Raw genomic sequence first — 18,301 nt, forward strand, 5'->3', positions numbered from 1 at the left:
AGAAACCCAATTTTGTCTACTGCTTTCTCAGAGAGAAAGGCTTACAACTCAGTTCTGTTCATCCTTATGTCTTAGGCAGGGAAGGAGAGATAAAAAGACAATAAAAGAATTGTACTTTTTTCTTTACAACATTGAATTTGAGAGGTGTGCCCCCTACCATGACAAGTTCTTCTTTATGAATAAGAAACAATGGTCTGTGGGGGCACCTGGGTGGCTCAATTGGTTAAATGTCAGACTCTTGATTTCAGCTCAGATCATGACCTCAGGATTGTGAGACTGAGCCCTAAGTTGGTCTCTGAGATTGAGCCCCAAGTTGGACTGTATGCTGAGCATGAATCCTGCTTAGGTTTCTCCCTCTCTCTCTGCCCCATCACCCCTGCTTGTGAATGTTCTATTTCTCTCTAAAAAAACAACAAACAAACAAACAAACAAAGCCAATGGTCTGTAATGGAGACAACACCAACCAATTACTTACATGGCAACCAGACATTTACATAAATCAATAACCTTAATTTAATGGATTCTCCACTCAAGTAAGTAAATATAGTTTGGTTTCCCTCATGCAGCATGTTACCTCCAAGCTCTTTCTGCCTTTTTTTTTTTTTAAAGAGTTATTTATTTATTTATTTATTTGACAGAGAGAGAGAGAGATATCACAAGTAGGCAGAGAGGTAGGCAGAGAGAGAGGAAGGGAAGCAGGTCCCCTGCTGAGCTGAGAGCCCGATGTGGGACTCGATCCCAGGACCCTGAGATCATGACCTGAGCCAAAGGCAGCGGCCTAACCCACTGAGCCATCCAGGTGCTCTCTTTCTTCTTTTCTTTTTCTTTCTTAAGATTTACTTATTTATTTTAAAGAGAGAGCATGTGTGTGAGTAGTGGGAGGAGGCAGAGGGAAAAGGAAAGAGAATTTCAAGCAGACTCCCCATCCAGTGTGCAGCCTGACTCAGGGCTCAGTCCTAGGAGCCTAAGATCATGACCTGAGCTGAAACCAAGATTCTGAAGCTTAACTGACTGAGCCACACAGGCATCCCATCTCCAAACTCTTTTAAACTTTATTTTCCTTTTCACTTTTTAGGAACTGGTTTGTGGGACAGATTCTTCTCCTCTCCATAAAGTTCAAATGATTCTTCTTTCCCATAGGGACATATGATGTCATTTTGCAGTTAAAAAATTCAATAATTCATTTCACAAACTATATCTAGTGCCTACAGTATGCCAGACACAGCGATATTATAGGGGGTATGAACACAGATTTTAAAATTCAGTGGACTATATTTGTGCCAATACTAAATCTTGTTTATCAAGTGTCCATGTATACATATACATTTGGCTCTGTGAAACTTTCATAGAAAATATACAGTCTAGTAACAAATTTTAAGGGTTTGCTAATTTCACTCTTACCTAACAGGAAGCCCAACTGCTCAAATGTACATTTCATACAAGGAATTTAGGATTTTAAGGAAAGGTACAAATGTCATAAGGATTAAGTGGTTATTTGCAGTCTTTCCCTGAGTATTCAATGGAAACTACAGGGTATTCCTTTAAAGTTCTATACTTACTCATCTCTGCAAACAGCTGTCTTCTTTCTGCCATGGTATTTCCTCTTTTCCCACTATCTTCAATCATTCTAGGAGACAAAATGGTTACAGTGTTATTACCCTCATGCTAATGAGGCAAACAGCTACTTCTATGTAAACATACTTGCTGTAGTTGTGCCACAGAGACAAACTATTCAAAACTGTGTATTTACAAAGTGTAGCTTTACTTTCACTAATTTAAATCACCATACATATTTTTCCATACACAATGCTGCTGTAATTGTTAGAGGGAGCATAAAATTTTTATTTTCTAACATAAAAATAACTACAATAGCAGGTGACCTGGTGCCAAACTGAATATAACCATCCACCATCTGTTAGGTGGTTCATTTCACATATAGTTTCTCTTTCAATCTGGGGAATACCTACGAAGAACATAGAGCAGATATTACAGATTCCATTCAACAATGATGAGATTGAGAATCTCATGAGACTTACTAAAGGGAATGATGAAAACATTTGGACTCCAAGACCAGTTTGCTTTCACACCATATTCTGCTGCAGGTTGTCTCAGTGCACCCCAAACCCTAGTTTGGATGCAGGTTATTTTCTAAATATTGATCTCTAAATTGAGTGTTTGGAACCTGCAACAGTTTTTCTAGGCATGATCATTTCAGGCAAGGTGGTTAGGTTCACATCTCTCTACTTAACCATATTACTGTCTGTAGTAATCACTTAAGAAGTACTATGAAAATGCCAACAGATAAAACAGAATAAAAAAATTTTTCAAAAAAAAATTTGACATGAGGAGAAAGAAGATAATGAGAAAGTTAATGGAAATGCTGTTTAGCCCAATAGAGGACTTTGGGCTAAATACTAAGGGCTTTATAGGTTGATGGAGTTGATTTTTTTAATAAAGCTAATTAAACTTTGGAAAAACCCAAGTTTCCTCTCTCATTCATGCATATACATAAGCATATATACTACTGTGTTCTGATTCTCAGGCATGGTAAACAGAAGGCTGATCTTTTTTGCGGGTCTTCCAATGGACTCTGCTCTTTCTCAAATATGGTTCTCTCTCTATGCTATTTTTGGGTCCAGATTCCCCTCTCCCTATGTCTGGCTAACTTGCAATAACCCTTCAGCTGTTAGCTTAGGTGGATCTTCCTCTGAAATCCTAACTCTATGATCGGCTGGGTTCACTCTCTTTCCTCTGGGTCTCCAGAGCTAATTATCCCTTTCTCTCAATGCTGACAATTCACTTAGCAAATCTTTACTGAGTGCCTTCTATACTCCAGGAACCAAATCAAGTTCTAGGTATACAACAAAGATCAAGTCACAGTTCTTACCCCTAAGGTGTTGACATTCTTGTCATGGAGATACAAAATCATAGAAGCAAAGAAATCAAAAAGATAGAAGTTGAAAGATAAGTGAGTGTGAGAGACACGGACTACCTAGGAGTAAATTTAACAGAACTAGGTTGTAGAAGACAGCTCAAAAGATAATGGAGTTGTGTACAAAATAATTCAGAGAAGGGTAAAAGAAAATATTGGTTGTGAAACCCAATGTGATGCCAATTATTCCAGTCAAAGAGCCCCACCGGTGGTTTCTATGAGTGAAGAATTATATGCCTACTGCCAGGAAGGGAAAGAAGGGCATGGAATAGCCTTGGTTTACAGAGTTTAGGGAAGACTGTCCTGTTTATGATGACTGGTGATGTACATAAAGGTCTGGCCTAAACAATAACTGGAAAGAGTAGGGTTATTAATGAACTGTCTTCGGCTTGATAACAATTCAGTGCTGAACACAGTTAAGTACTTTCTTTTTATGATTTTAAGTACGCAGGTATGGTTAGTATATAGAGATCTGGAGAAAAACACACCCTTCCTGATTCACAGAACCCCATCTCCTTTACTCCAGAGGAAGTGAGTTGATCATAATCTGACATTCACAAAATAGTCGGGATACAGCTTCCAATTCTTATTTCAAGAGCTTAGAAGTTGTGTTGAAGCCATAGAGATAGGGGATAGACACCAGTGATATGTTCTTGCATCTGTCTGTATGTTGGAATGAGATGAAAAGAACTGTTAAAAATAAATCACAATGGATGGCCGGCTCGAAAGCTCTGACTGAAAATGTCAGGGAAGGAAAGACTGGCCCCCAAACGCAGGCTTACTCTCTGCACCCCTCAAATGGTACCGTTTGTGACATCTCTTTTCTAGTTAACTTTTTGTGTGTCTTTCTGGAAGATTTGTGAGGATGATGACTTCAAACGTTTTAAATTCTTCACAGAACCAGTAAAATCCAATCAGTAAATGATATGACTAGTTAGTATGTATTGAAAAAAAAAAGGAATGAAAAAAATAGAGGAAAGAAGAGGGACAATGAAGAGGAAAGCACAGTAAGAGCTAAGTTTGTTCCCCAGGAAAAGGACTTTTAATGATATTTCCCAAAACTGACTCACAGAAGAGCTCATTTGAGATTACACCAGTTTCAGAAATTAGTTACTTGAAATGAGGGAGTCTAATTTATATCTATTATCATCTAGGACCATACATTTTAAAGCAAAATCTTGTCTTACAAAACAGAAGTTAAAATAGATGCAAACTACCCTGATGTCACCATTTGGTCTATTCATCATCATTTTGTGATGAATTAGCTCATAAAAGAACCATAATGAGTTATATAACAAGAATTAATTCTCACTTCTGAGTAAAATGTGTACCTTATAAGGACAAGAAGGAAAAACCCAGTAGTGTGAAATAATAGAACACGTGGAACATAATTATAAATATAAAAGGAAAACAACACATTTCTCATTTTACCCCTAAGGTTTCCTGGGAAGCTGCACTATTAGATAAAATTGAGAAAACATATTTATTACCCATTGGTCACAGTCATAATAGGAAAAAGGGAAGGCATGCTAGTTTACTGCTTACATGGATTCAACAGAGGGACCGATGGACAGAATCAGTCCATGAATTGAACAGCCAAGGAACACCACGGTGGGCTCCTTAGTTTCCAATTTAACTCTGATCAGTGGGACTTGAGACACATAATGCTTGACTGTCTTCTTAGCAAGATTGAAGAGCAAAACTTTCAGTAGAGGAAGGTGGGAGGTTTTTTGCAGAGAGCAATCTTGCTTCTGAAATTGTCACGAAGCTCTGCTCTTCATGAATTTCAGTATTACAACAGCTGCCCAAAGTCATCTGGAGGAGATGCAGGGGGAAAGAACCCATCTGTGACAGTAGTAATGTCACAAGGTGTGTGGCTCACCAACAGGCCTAATTTGGTGTTTCTGTTACTCCTTCATGTAGACAAGATGCTGGCAACCTTAGAATTTACCAGATTGCATAAATGTCAAAATAGCAAAAGGAACTAACAGGTGATGAATAAGTGATGAGCCCCATTAAGTCATTTCCTTTACTAGGGTTCAGTCCCATGAATTATACAGGGTGTGCTTTGTTTTCACTTATGAGAATCTATCCATTTCATTTATTTAAGAAATATTTATAAGGTAGCTATAACTTGTCAGATACTCTGCTAGTTGCTCAAGATTCAAGGACGAATATGACATGATCCTTGCTTTTAAGAAGTTCACAGTTAGGAGGAGAAACAAATTATTCCAGATGATAAATGTATTTGGTATAATATGTACAATAATAAAAATATGTATTACTAAATATAGTAGTCTACTTCTGGGAAATCTGAAGGAGGCATCAAAGTGTGACTCTGGAACAGAGTTTTAAAGGATAAACAAGGATTTTCTAGATAGAAATGAGTGCAGTTAGAGGGAATCATGGAGAAAACATGGAGCTTTAACAAGAATATATGGGAATAGGGAATAGTTCAATATTGCTGAGTCCAAGTGTGAATAGTGATGCCAGAACAGGCATCAGATCTAGAAGGTCTAGACTGTGTAAGGTTTTCCAGACCGGAGGCCACCCATGGTTAAGTAGGAACCTGACGTGTACAGGTTTAGGTTTTGGGAAGACAACTTCAGCATACTGAGCGCTGGACAGATCCGGGAGGAAGGAGGGTGGGGATGCGAGCCCATGATGAAGGGAAGAGTCCAGTTGTCTGGAAACCTCTGTAATTCAGGAACAAGAATATATGTGTTATGGTAAAGATTGATTTGACATTCAGGGCATTTGCAGTGGGACTTGGGGATTTGCGGTCCCCGTGAAAGAATGGTGGCGGAGGCAAATCCGCCTTTGCTCTCCCATATCACTTCACACACTGGAGAAAGCCATCTGTTGCAGTAATGGCTTCACAGAAAGTGAGTTCATCCAGTCACTTTCTTCCAACACCATCATCAAAAGGGGGCCACAAAACGGGACGGGGAGGGCTCGTGTTCTCTGCCACTATTTATGGGGGATGGATGAAATAACAGAGTAGAACAGGGAGGGAACTAGCAAGAAATAGAGAATAAATCAAAATACAGGGCACAGAGTGTTAGAAGAAATGTGAATTGTATTTTGGCATAGTGAGAATAAGTTCACATTGAAATATCACATTCTTGAGTTACTTCCTTCATGACAGTTCTTTAATCCAGCATCACCCATACTAAACACACATTTCTATGCCACATGACATAAGAAGTTTTAAACGTAAGATCTTAAACGGATGGCGTCTCACATTTGTATAACTTTCTGAAGATTATAAAATGCTTCTCCCCTATAACCTTGTGAAGAATTTGGGGGAGATATTATTATTATTCCCCAGGGATACCTGAAAAACTTGACACCCACGCAGGTAAAAAATGTTCCCGCGAAATTCATTTTCTAGCAGAGGAAGACACTTAATCCTTTTTTTTTTTTTTTTTTGGCTTTTTATTTTATTTTTTTAAATTCCTAGGCTGCTATGAATTCTTTTTTTTTTTTTTTTTTTTTTTTTTTTTTTTTTGGCTGCTATGAATTCTAATCGCCAGTAACCTTACTCCAGCGGCTACTGTTCAATACAAATTAAGATTTCCTGAAACTAGTAAGTGAAAAGAAGTTGATAGAACTGGATGATTGACAGGCCAAAAGGAAATGGAGCAGATGGGTCCACATGTCTCTCAAAATGCAGGAGAGATTTCTTCGTGTGCTACTCCCTAACGGAATCCTCCTCCTCTAAACCAGTGTTATACTGGAACTAATCACGGAGATGAAAATGATTGCCCGCGTCCAGATTGTTGTAAACCCAGCCACGTAGAAACACACCCATGCACACACTGGTTCACACTCTCAACGTTTTAAATCCACACAAGCCGACAATGTTTTTAGAAAGTCTGGCTCTGCTTTGCCTCTGCTCCACTTAGGCAAACACTTAAAACCTGCAGACTTGGCGCTTAGTATGACGAGCCTGTTTCCAGGCTTTATTTCCCTCAGCTCTGCTCCAGGGGGATGACACGAGGGTGCTGGGTTCAGCAATCACCAGGCCTGTGATCCCCCAAGTTAATAACTGCAGTCAAGGCCATTTCAAGCTCCTTTCCTCCTTTAATTGATTTATTGGTGGCATATAAATGCCTGTTTCCATTTCTGCTAATGAAAGAAGCCTCCGATAGGACTTTCTCAGATTTACATTCTCATCCTCATCTTTGGCAATATAATAAAAAAGTATTCAGAGCTCTTTCCCAAGGCAAAGTATAATTGCACTTGCTTTTTACTTCCCAGTCCTTTATTAAGATGAGCCCCTGTAAGTAGGAAAATGCCATGACTAAAATAAATGGCTATAATGGGTTTCGGATTTCTTTTACTTTGAATGTCATCTTCTGCTCTTGGAACTTGGGTCCTATGATGGTGGGGGTGGGGAGAGGTATGAGGTCACTATTTTAGTATAATGACTGGCTGGATGCGTTATTTGGGATTTGATCTCCCCTGCAAAGAACCCACCATAGTAGTAGTACTGGGCTGTGACTGCCCATCACGCTAGCCTGGAGGCTTTGTGAAAATGCAGGTATCTGGATCTACTGAACCTGGGGTTGGAATGGAGCACTTGTGTTTTGTTTTAAAGATTTTATTTATTTGAAAGAGAGAGAGAATGAGAGAACACAAGCAGGGGGAGTGGCAGAGAGGGAGAAGCAATTTCCCTGCGGGGCAGGGAGCCCAACATGGGGCTTGATCCCAGGACTGGGATCAAGAGACCTGAGCTGAAGGCAGACACTTAACCAGCTGAGCCACCCAGGTGCCCCAGCACTTGTGTTTTTCAGAGCACCACAGGTACTCCTGACGCGCTCCAGAGTTAGAAATAGAACAGCAGTTGACTTTGAACTCGGAACCTACTGGCGGAACTTTAGGGTAGAATTCTTATGTTGCATTCTCTTATTTGTAAGACCCACTTTAAAAATGTACCTTGAGCCCAGGAAGAAAACAATTAATTCTTTGGGGGATGTAAATATACAGAAACATTTACATACAATGATATGGGCACCTAAGGAGGCAAAATTTAAGAAATAAAAAATGCCATTAAAAAGTTGAGAAAACTGGGGCACCTGGGTGGCTTAGTGGGTTAAGCCTCTGCCTTTCGCTCAGGTCATGATCTCAGGGTCCAGGGATGGGGCCCTGCATCGGGCTCTCTGCTCAGTGGGGAGCCTGCTTCCCTACCCGCTTCCGCCGCCTGTCTCTACTTGTGATCTCTCTCTCTCTGTGTCAAATAAAGAAATAAAATCTTAAAAAAAAAAAAAAAAAGAAAGAAAGTTGAGAAAACCATTATTATTCCAGGAAGAATGAATCTGAGCAGTACCGTCAAGTCAGGAAGGAACCTGCTGTTCTGGGGTAAGACTGTACCTGGTGTTTAAGGACATTTGCTTTTGTTTGGTTTTGTTTGCTTTTTTTTTGGCTTGGTAAGAGGCTGGGACTTCGGCTCATTAGCACCTGCCATCACCCCCTTATTAGCCGTAATGGCTTAAAGATTGCAGGAGCATGGATGGGAGCAACTTGGTGTGGGTAAAAAGGAAACTTTTGGAAGGAAGATGATGAAAAGATTTTTCAAGATTTTTCAGAACATCACCTTTTATTCAATATCATGTGCCTTTGGGACAATGGTATTGTGTGTGCGTGCGCACGTGTGTGTGTGTTTGTATATCTATATTTCCCAAGAGGAATAATGTTAAGAGTATAGGCCACTTGGTCATGGTGAAACTATGGCTGTCCCCAACACCAGAGAGAGAGACGTTTCTTTCCTCTCCTACTGGGATTGCTTAATTCTTAGCTTCTGGGGGATAGGTGCTAGGAAATGACTGCTTTCTGATCATTTGGGACTTTCTCAGTTCAGTGTAAGATATCACGGCTCATAAACAGAGGTCTGTTTCTTTTTCTTACACGTCTAATACTTGAAAACATATTAAGTGAAAAATTCTCTCCCTCCATAAGTAGAAGACTGATTATTTTTCATTAATCTTGCAATGGGACAACCCTCACTTTGTAACTACATTTTTGAACCCCACTTAGAATAGTGAGATTATACTGTATATATATACATTTATAAGAGTAAAACATTTTGAAAAATGTTAAGATTGTAATTCCAAATTCTGTTCAAGTGACTGAGTTAAATTTATCTTCTCAATAATAAGGCTTCAAAATGACAGGATATATTAGCTCATTAAGCAGTGCAATGTTGTCTAGGCCATCATTTAAACTATAGATCCTTCTAATGATTTGATAAAAGGTAAGGACCCTCACCCCACATATGTAAATATTTATTTACATACATGGATATACAAATAAAGGAAGTATAATTGCTTATGTGGGCTAGTTTAGAAGAAGACTGGGAATTGGTGGGGATCAAAGGTAGATTTGTTTTATAGGGAGAACCACCTGTTGGTGAAAGGGAGCAGCCAATCACAATGGGGGTATCTGCAAAGAAACTGAGAGAGAGAAAGTACAAGAAGGCTTGTGGAGGCCTTTTGAGGCCAGGCAAACAGGAAGGATGTTGAGGAGAAGGCTGTGATGGGCTCCTCTCATGGTAGAAACCAGTGTGCCTCTGTCTGCACACTTAACATTCATGTGTCAGTTAGAAACTCACATCTGATCAATCTCAAATGCTTTAGGACATTATGGTGTGACTCCTGCTGCTTGAAAGGATTCTAATGCATCTATGTTTTGAAAGATCATAAGACTAGTAGTAGAAAGAGATAGGTACCCCCCTTGTCTGATTCCAGTACATTAAGGGGAAAAAATGGGGGCAGTTACTGATGCATGGGCCAGTTGTTATCTAGACTTGTGGAAGTGTGACTTCTAGAAGAAGAACTGGGAAAAACAAAGTGAGATTAAGTGTAGGACATGACATTGAGCAATCAAGATACAGACCAGGGAGGCTTGTATGCTTTAAAATGTTCTTTTTTTTTTTTTTTTTTAGGGTTAAGGTATGTTACGTGTGGGGACATTGAAAAGGCAGAGTCAGGTAAGAAAATTGTTTTCTGCAGTAGGACAAAAAAATCAGACTCTTTCTGGGTAGAAATAGTAATAATAAGATTAAAAGAATAACCACCACAACACTATTTAAAACAATTACCATGTTACAAAAAAAGCTTGCCCTGGACCAAGCATTATGCAGGAATTTTCTCATTGTGTTCTTAGAAGAACACTGTATGTTGATATTGGTGTTCCCACTTTACCAATGTGGACACTGAACTTCTGAGAAATTAAGTAATCACCTAAGTGACCAGTTTAGAGTTTCAAACAAGACATATCTGACTACAGAGCCCACCGGGCTTCTTAAGACCAAAATGGCATTGTGTGAAGTTAAGACTCAAGGGACCGTCTCGTTTTCCTCTGAGGATGGTGGTGGTGGGACAGTCCCACACATACACACAATGAATGAGGCTGAAACATCCCTGAAGATGTGCGTGAGTGGATGCCAAGGGGAGCTGGGTGGGATGGTGGTAAGGGGTTGAGCGCTGGCATGATTTCATTAAGGAAAGAAACCTACAGGTCATTAAGCTCACAGGTCCTCTGCACCCTCTACTTCAAGTTCTCCAATCTCTCCTCTTTTCATTTTATTCTCTCTTTCCTGTCTCCAGACTCTTCTTCTTGCTCTTTCTTTTCCTTTCCTTAACTCTTCTCCTTTCTTCATTTTCTTCCTTTCTACGTGTATGAGGGACTCTGACTCAAATCAACAGAATAGACAGTTCTTAAGCTTGAGAAAGAAAGATCAAGCAAGGATAGCAGGAAGAGAAAACAGAAGGTTATATGGTAAGTTCTGTGGATCTAATGTACAGCATGATGATTGTAGATAATAATAATGAATTTTAGACTTGAACTTTGCTGAGGGAGTACATCTTTAGCTTTCTCATAAAAACAAAAGAAGGTAACTACTTGAGGTGAGGAGTGTGTTAAGTAACTTGCTTGCGGGAATTATTTCAAAATGTACAGATATATCAAATCATGTTGTACATTGTACATATATTATAGTTTTATTTGTCAATCATGCCTCAATAAAGCCAGGAAAATTAAGTTTATGCCTTTAAAATGCAAATTTCTGAGCACATGGGTGGCTCAGTGGATTAAGCCACTGCCTTCGGCTCGGGTCATAATCTCAGGGTCCTGGGATCGAGTCCCGCATTGGGCTCTCTGCTCAGCAGGGAGCCTGCTTCCCTCTTTCTGTCTCTGCCTGCCTCTATGTCTACTGTGATCTCTCTCTGTCAAATAAATAAATAAAATCTTTAAAAAGAAATGCAAATTTCCCTGGGAGAATCAGAAAGCTCACCTTGGTATAATTAATTTGGTATAAATTCTTCTTCTTCTTCTTCTTCTTCTTCTTCTTCTTTTTTTTTTTTAGAGAGAGGCAAGAGAACATGGGGAGGGGTAAAGGGTGAGGGAGAGAGAGAGAGACTTTTAAGCAGGTTCCATGCCCAGTGTGGACCCTGAAGTGGGGCTTAATGTGGGGCTCAATATCATGACCCTGAGACCATGACCTTTGCCAAAAACAAGAGCCAGACACTTAACAGACTGAGCCACCCAGGCACCCCAACTGTCCTTTGAGATAAAGATGACAAGAGGGTAAATGGGGAGAGGGGGCTAAGATAGGCAGGAAGACGTCAATAGGACCACCACTACCTTTTTACAGATTCAGAACCAATACAAAGCATGAAGAGAACACAGGGTTCCAAACACAGTCCATGAAGGATATGAAAAGATGAAAGAGAGTGTCTACTAAACTGTTTTTGAGCCCCCTTCCTCCTTACTAATTTTTCTGTATGTCTCTCAAAATATATCTGTGCCAGAACAAATATTTTCAAAGGGCAAATCTCAAGAATCCTAGATGGAAAAAGAAGTTATTTTGTTCTCACTTCCAGTGAAGAATAAGGGAACCTACATTTAACAAGTTTTCCCTCTAGCGTACTCTGTCTGTAAAAAGTGGAATGGAGGCTAACCCATAGTTAAATATTAAATTACTTAATATCATGGTATTTTTTTCCTTTCTCTACTCAAATTCTCTCAGAAGAAAATATCTCAGGCTGATACGATATAAAACAATCCAGAAAATGGCATTGACATTGTAGGGACTCTGATGATTCCTATCCAGAAGAGTCACAGCCAAGTCTATGGGGTTAATATATGCACATGCCAAAATTAAATAGGCCACATGGAAAAAGAAGCAGGCAGAGTGTATGAGCTGCCAGAAGTTATGGCTGCAAGATCCCCAGCAGAAAACAATGGCATTCTGCACACTGTGGTCCTTTCCCTGAGACCAGGGCTGACTGGCCTGACAGGAGTAGAGAATGGAAAGAGAAGAAACAGAGGCAGCCCTTATTTCTTGCCTCTGGATCTGTTTCTATGAATTAGAAGCCTCTTCGTTATGTCTTTCCTTTGAAGAGAATTTGTCTGAAACGAAGGAATGATTGGAAGAAATCTCTGTTTCTTGAGAGAACCATGGCTCTATGTTGGTGGCTGCCAAGAATTTTAGTGGGGAAGAATAGCGGGTGGGAAGGCGCCTTCTTTCTCAGCCTTGAATCTTGCAGGCCCTCTGGATCATTTTGTGGAGGCAGAAGCTTGAATGCCTGGGTTATGTAACAGGAAGGGACTTTGAGATTCATTTGAGAGAATAATAACAATTATTAGTTAATATGCATTCAGTGTTTACCTTGTGTGGGTAGGCTCTGAATTTCTTACCCTTATTCTAAGATAGGTCATATGACACTACCCTGTTTTATACAGAAGAAAACCAAGTCTGAAAAGGTAGACAGAATAATGACCTCCCAAGAAGGTTCAGGTCCTAGTCTCCAGCATTCGTGAATATGTCACCTTATATAGCAAAAGGTACTTTGCAGATGTGATTAAATTAAGGATTTTGTGATGAGGAGATTATCCTGGATTATGTGGGTGGGTCCAACGTAATTATGAGTCCTTATAAAGGAAAGAGACACACTGAAGATGGGGGTAAGGCCCACAAACCGAGGGACACAGGTGGCCTCCTGGAAGCTGGGAAAGGCGAGGAAATGAATTCTCCTCTAGGACTTCCAGAAGCAAAACAACCCTGCCAACACCCTGATTTTAGTACAGCCAGACTCTTTTTGGACTTCTGGACCTCCAGAACTGTAAGGTAATATATTTGTATTGTTTTAAGCCACAAATTCGTGATAATTCATTACAGCAGCAAGAGGACCCTAATCCAGCTTGAAAGGTTAGGAAACTTCCATGCGATCACATTGCTGGTAGCCACAGAACCAGGACTGGATTCACAAGTCTCTCCAGAGAGTCTATTTGCTACACAACCATCCTGTGTCTCCTTAGACTCTGCTGGCTTGCAAAGACCATTCATTCATTTACTGAGACCTACTATAATGTTTACAGTCCTATTTAATCTTTAGAACAGGAGGTGTTATTGTTCCTATTTTACAGATGAGAAAAGTGAGGCTAAGAGATTTTTAAAAGCTAAAATTTATACCCAGGTCAGTCTCTCTGTCATTCCAATTTTTTTCTAAAAAGATTTTATTTATTTATTTGACCGAGAGATCACAAGTAGGCCGAGAGGCAGCCAGAGGGGGAGGGAGAAGCAGGCTCCCTGCTGAGCAGAGAGCCCAATGCAGGGCTCAATCCTAGGACCCTGAGATCATCACCTGAGCTGAAGGCATAGGCTTAACCCACTGAGCCACCCACATGCCCCACCTTCTGAGTTTTTAGCTTCCTATCCTTCTGCCATATATTTCTGACCAACATTTATTTAGCTATGCTAAACACATCACAAAATCTAAACTCAAATTTGAGCGCTTTGTCCCTCAGTAAGTCTTGTACAAATCTAGATCTATAGGAGTCACTATATCAACCATGCTCTAAGAATATTCTACTCCGGATGGTTAGTGGTGGAATCTCTGGACACAGTTGCCATTGACACGCGCTCTTTCAATCTCAGCAGCTTAATAATTAGAATTAATTAGGCTACACTCTGATGCCATGTATATCAACACATTTAATTAGCTCTGGTTGCTTAATTCATATGGTCAAATTTAATAGAGGTAAGTCTAGTAAAGAATATTCTCAGATTATTAAGATATGAGATCACATATCTGACTATCACAATAGAAGAATCATTAGAACCCCAATCTACCACATATCAAGAATCATCTGGATGGGAGATTACCCTGCTTCTAATAGATAGAATATTCTGCAACATAGGAGGTGTTAGCTAACCAAAGGGTCTAGAAATGAGGTGCCTGCTACTGGGAACTTTATGATCCCCCAAAGCCTATACTACAATGAATTGCATTTACCCAATTAAAAGATCACATCTTTTTATTATGTTATGTTATTTTTACCATAATATAAAGCACAAAGTGATATACAATACAATTATGTAGAAAATGGACCTGCCTAGAGGACCAGAAAACAAAGCTAACTGAATCATAATCCCCCACCTTAACTGGTGATGGAACAAATAAAACACAAACATGCACAAACACCCCGTTTCCCTGATTCCATGGCACCCCTACTCCCCAGTACCACAGACAGGCCCCTAGAAACAGTCACAGAGAGGCAAAGTAAGAACTGTAGCCCTCAAACAAAACATCTGTAGCCAAATAACATCAATGCCACTGTGGGTATGCTTCTGAGATTGTAAAAATCCAATCTTGTGATGCATAACTATATGTCTGTTCTGTAAATCTGTGAATACTGAAAGCAAGTGTTCCAGATTCATGCCCCAGTGTCTGCATTTATGAAAACAAGTGTCTCTGGACCCCGTGAGAACATACCAAAGAGTCATAAGCGGCAGGCTCAGCATCCAAGCCTGAACAAGCCGTTCCTTTTTAAATTAAGGATTTGCGGAGGGGTACTCAAGCCGTTTCCTGCCGGTCTGGCCACACAGACTAGCGCCCACCATTTCACTGTCATTTAATGCCCCAGAGCAGTGAGCCATTTAATAGCACGTTGGTGACTTCAAAGACGTAATGAGTCTAAACTACTACCTGAAATGATTAGGTACTGCAGGAAATCACTACCGAAAAACTGTTCTTTAAAAGCTCCAAAAAACTGTCGAAGGGGATTCTGGGACATCGGTAGTTGCTCTATGTGACTAACAGCATCCTTTGAGCTCACATAGTATAGAAATCCATCTCAGAGGCTCCCTTCCAGCTGGGAGCTGTTATCTTCTTGGGCTTGAAATACAAATCAGTCCCGTCTCTTACACAGTTACATCAAGTCAAGGCATTTCAAATAAAAGACAAAGCCTGCATAACATTTCAGGGGCAAAACCAAAACAAAACAAAAACAAAAACAAAAAAACAACCAAAAAAACCCCCCAAAATCCCCAAACAATCAAAAAACAAAAAACTTTGTAAATAAAGGAGTCAGACCTAGAAGCGCCTCATCGTTATTTCCCCATTTGTAATATGTCAGTAAAATACAGTTTCCCAACTCTGTGGGGTCACTTGGTGAGAACAATGACACTCAGAAATCAAGCGATAGGTTAAGGCTGCACAATCAAGTAGCAAAATCAAAAATTGAAATTCTTGGGTCCTGGTTAGAGATGCTTTTCAGTCCACAATATTGAATAACACTGCCTTCACAAGTCCATGACACTCCTCCTCTTTTCTGATGTGCTGATCTATTTCTTTGAGGCAGTGCTCCTAGCATCAAATGTTTTAGGAAACTTTTATCAAAAAATTAACATGGGGTGTTAGGGATGGGGGCCGGGGGAGTAAAGAACGAGAACCTTGGCACTCACAAATGATTGTCATGATCTCAAGAGCCTGCCGAAGTCTTCTCAAGAAGGCAAAATGGCGCCCTATGGAACCATATGCCTGAAAATGTTTTAAATTTGAGTTCTTGTTCTCTAAACTCCATTAATAGTCTGCAGAGCAGCCAAGCTAATGAGTTCTTGAAATGACAGTTTTTTGAAGTCTGGTGTGCCTTTGTTCATCCCAACTTTAGGATTACACCAATAATTTCTGGAGGTGTGTAGGGGGCTGACTAGTTGTGATGGTGAAGAATAAAAAGAGACTAAGCATCTCACCTCCAAGCAAAAAGAAAAAAAAAAGAGGTCATTTTTTAGTTTTTAAATATGACCATTGTGCTTATTTTTTAAAAGATTATTTATTTATTTGACGGAGAGAGGCACAGTGAGAGAGGGAACATAAGCAAGGGGAAAGGGAGAGGGAGAAGCTGGCTTCCCGCTGAGCGGCGAGCCTAATGTGGGGCTTGATCTCAGAACCCTGGGATCATGTCCCAAGCCGAAGGCAGCTGCTTAACTGACTGAGCCACCCAGGCACCCCGTGCTCATTTTTAACACAGAGTCTGCTTATATCCAAATCACAATCAGAGCCTTTTTTAGTTTAAAAAGTTCAAGCTAATTACAGTTTTTCTCTGCAAAAGTTGTCAAGAGTTATTTGCAACATTCTCTTGGCAACTTTTTCTAGCATAGCATTCCATGCTATTCCTCCATTAATGTGATGCTCATGGACCTGGGCTCTCAGAACCAGGACCGGCCCAGGACTGTGAACTCCGCATGAGACTCTGGATGGAAGAAATGTGGGAAAGAGACATTACTATGAGATTAGCCTTTCTTGTCAAATATCCTCTTACAGACATAGTAGACTCCAAGAACAGAGGCAAGGGACAGCAGATAGAAGGACAGAATAAAGGGGTCAAGGTGCAGAAGAAGCAGGAGGCAGAGATCTGAAGGAGGGTGACCACTCAACCTGAAAAAAGGTCTCCAGGGTTTCCTTGGTTTACTCAGCAATTGGGATTGTCAGTAAACCACGGGAGGGTAGAACCACAAATACGAACATCTTTGTTTTGAAACAAGTAGACATACTACACTACTTAATTTCTGGAGTCCCTGGGGTGTTCTCACTGGCAGAGGCTATACTGTGGCTGTCTTTCTTGGTTTAGATGTCATGCCTTATTAAGGCAGCTTGTGATTATAGGAGCTCATTCAGGAGCCATGCCTTTTGTAGCTAACGGCCTCCATAGTAAATTAAGATACCTTCTGATGAGCAGCAAGTAAGTGCAGGATGGACTTCCCACCACCTTTAATTTATAAAGTCCAAATCCTTAAAATGTCTCTGTAGGATCTGAGCAATCTGGCTCCGACGTTCATCACTGGCCCACTCATTGCCTTGTGGTCACAAATGGCTGGGGGGTCCTCCACTCCTCTGCCTGGAATATTCTCTTTTCTTTTCCCTGTACAAATCCCAACCTCTCTCAGCCCCAAACCTGGCCAGCTCCCATTAGCATCACTACCCTAGGGCAACCTTTCCTAATTTCACTAATACACTCTAGCTGTCTACTTTCATAATGCCCTCATAATTTACTTTTATAACTTTTATCACAATTATAGTTGTATAATACTTTATGAAATTGGTTTTTTGGGGTCTGTATCACTCATAAGACTGTCAATTTCATGAGGGGTGTGCAGCATCTCAGGGATGTTCATTAGTACCACTCATGCCTAAAAGGAATGAGTGAAGCAAAGGAGGATGATTTCACTAACCACAGGCCATTTGGGTGGCTTTCACTGTACAGAGGTGGAAAAAAGGAGTCACTGGAAGATTTCTGTGCACAGGAGTTAAAAAATGCAAGCAGTAATGACAGAATATTAATCTGACAGTGTATGTATAGGGTGAATTGGAGAAGGGGGAGACAAAAAGCCTGGGAAGATCAGACTTGGAAGGTTGGGTGATAAAACATGGCTTCTCCTCTCTCAGAGCAACCATTTGCTGTATACACTGTTCAGAGGGTGGACCACACCACAGATAGCTCAGTTATGGCTAAGAGAAACTACGTATAAATAAAATGAGAGTCCCACCCAGACTCAAAGGAGACTTGGCATGTGAGGACCTGGTCCCAATGTCATATTCCAGGAGGGAGAGTCATGATGGCAGAGAAGTAGCAGACTGAGACGACATCAGGTAGCAGGAGATCAGCTAGATAGTTATCAAACCATTCCAAACACCTACAAACCCAACAGGAGATCAAAGAGAAGAAGAGCAGCAATTTTAGAAAAGAAAATTGACCACTTTATGAAAGGTAGGACATACGGAGAAGTGAATCCAAAGCGATGGGAAGATAGACTGTTGGGGGAGGGACCGTCTCCTGGCAAGTGGTGGAGCAACAGAGCACAAAATCCGAACTTTTAGAAGTCTGCTCCACTGAGAGACATTGCTCCAGAGGCTAAGCAAGGGTGGAGCCCTCGCAGGGACAGTGTGGTCTCAGGTCCTGTGGGTTCACAGAAGGATCAGGGGTGTCTGAGTGTCACAGAGCTCACAGGTATCAGCATGAGGAAGCCGACTACAGAGAAGGAGCAGAGGAGTGAGCTCTGAGCTTGGGGTTACCTTAAACTGT

The 18,301-nt window shown here is 40.5% G+C and overlaps 1 protein-coding gene across 25 annotated transcripts in view; it reads right to left on the minus strand.

Annotated features, from left to right (window-relative positions):
- The window catches only part of DTNA (dystrobrevin alpha), a 354,355-nt gene that overhangs the window by 123,041 nt on the left and 213,013 nt on the right, over window positions 1–18,301 (minus strand). For all 25 annotated transcript variants that reach the window (XR_009345815.1, XM_059139254.1, XM_059139255.1 and 22 more), the window contains one exon: window positions 1,560–1,627. Coding sequence is in view for 24 of the 25 variants with exons in the window: in XM_059139254.1 (XP_058995237.1) it covers window positions 1,560–1,626 (67 nt within the window). In the remaining variant the exon portion in view is untranslated. The remainder of the gene's footprint in view (window positions 1–1,559; window positions 1,628–18,301) is intronic.

This window comes from Mustela lutreola, chromosome 11 (assembly GCF_030435805.1).
Source record: "Mustela lutreola isolate mMusLut2 chromosome 11, mMusLut2.pri, whole genome shotgun sequence".
Classification (NCBI taxonomy): domain Eukaryota; kingdom Metazoa; phylum Chordata; class Mammalia; order Carnivora; family Mustelidae; genus Mustela; species Mustela lutreola.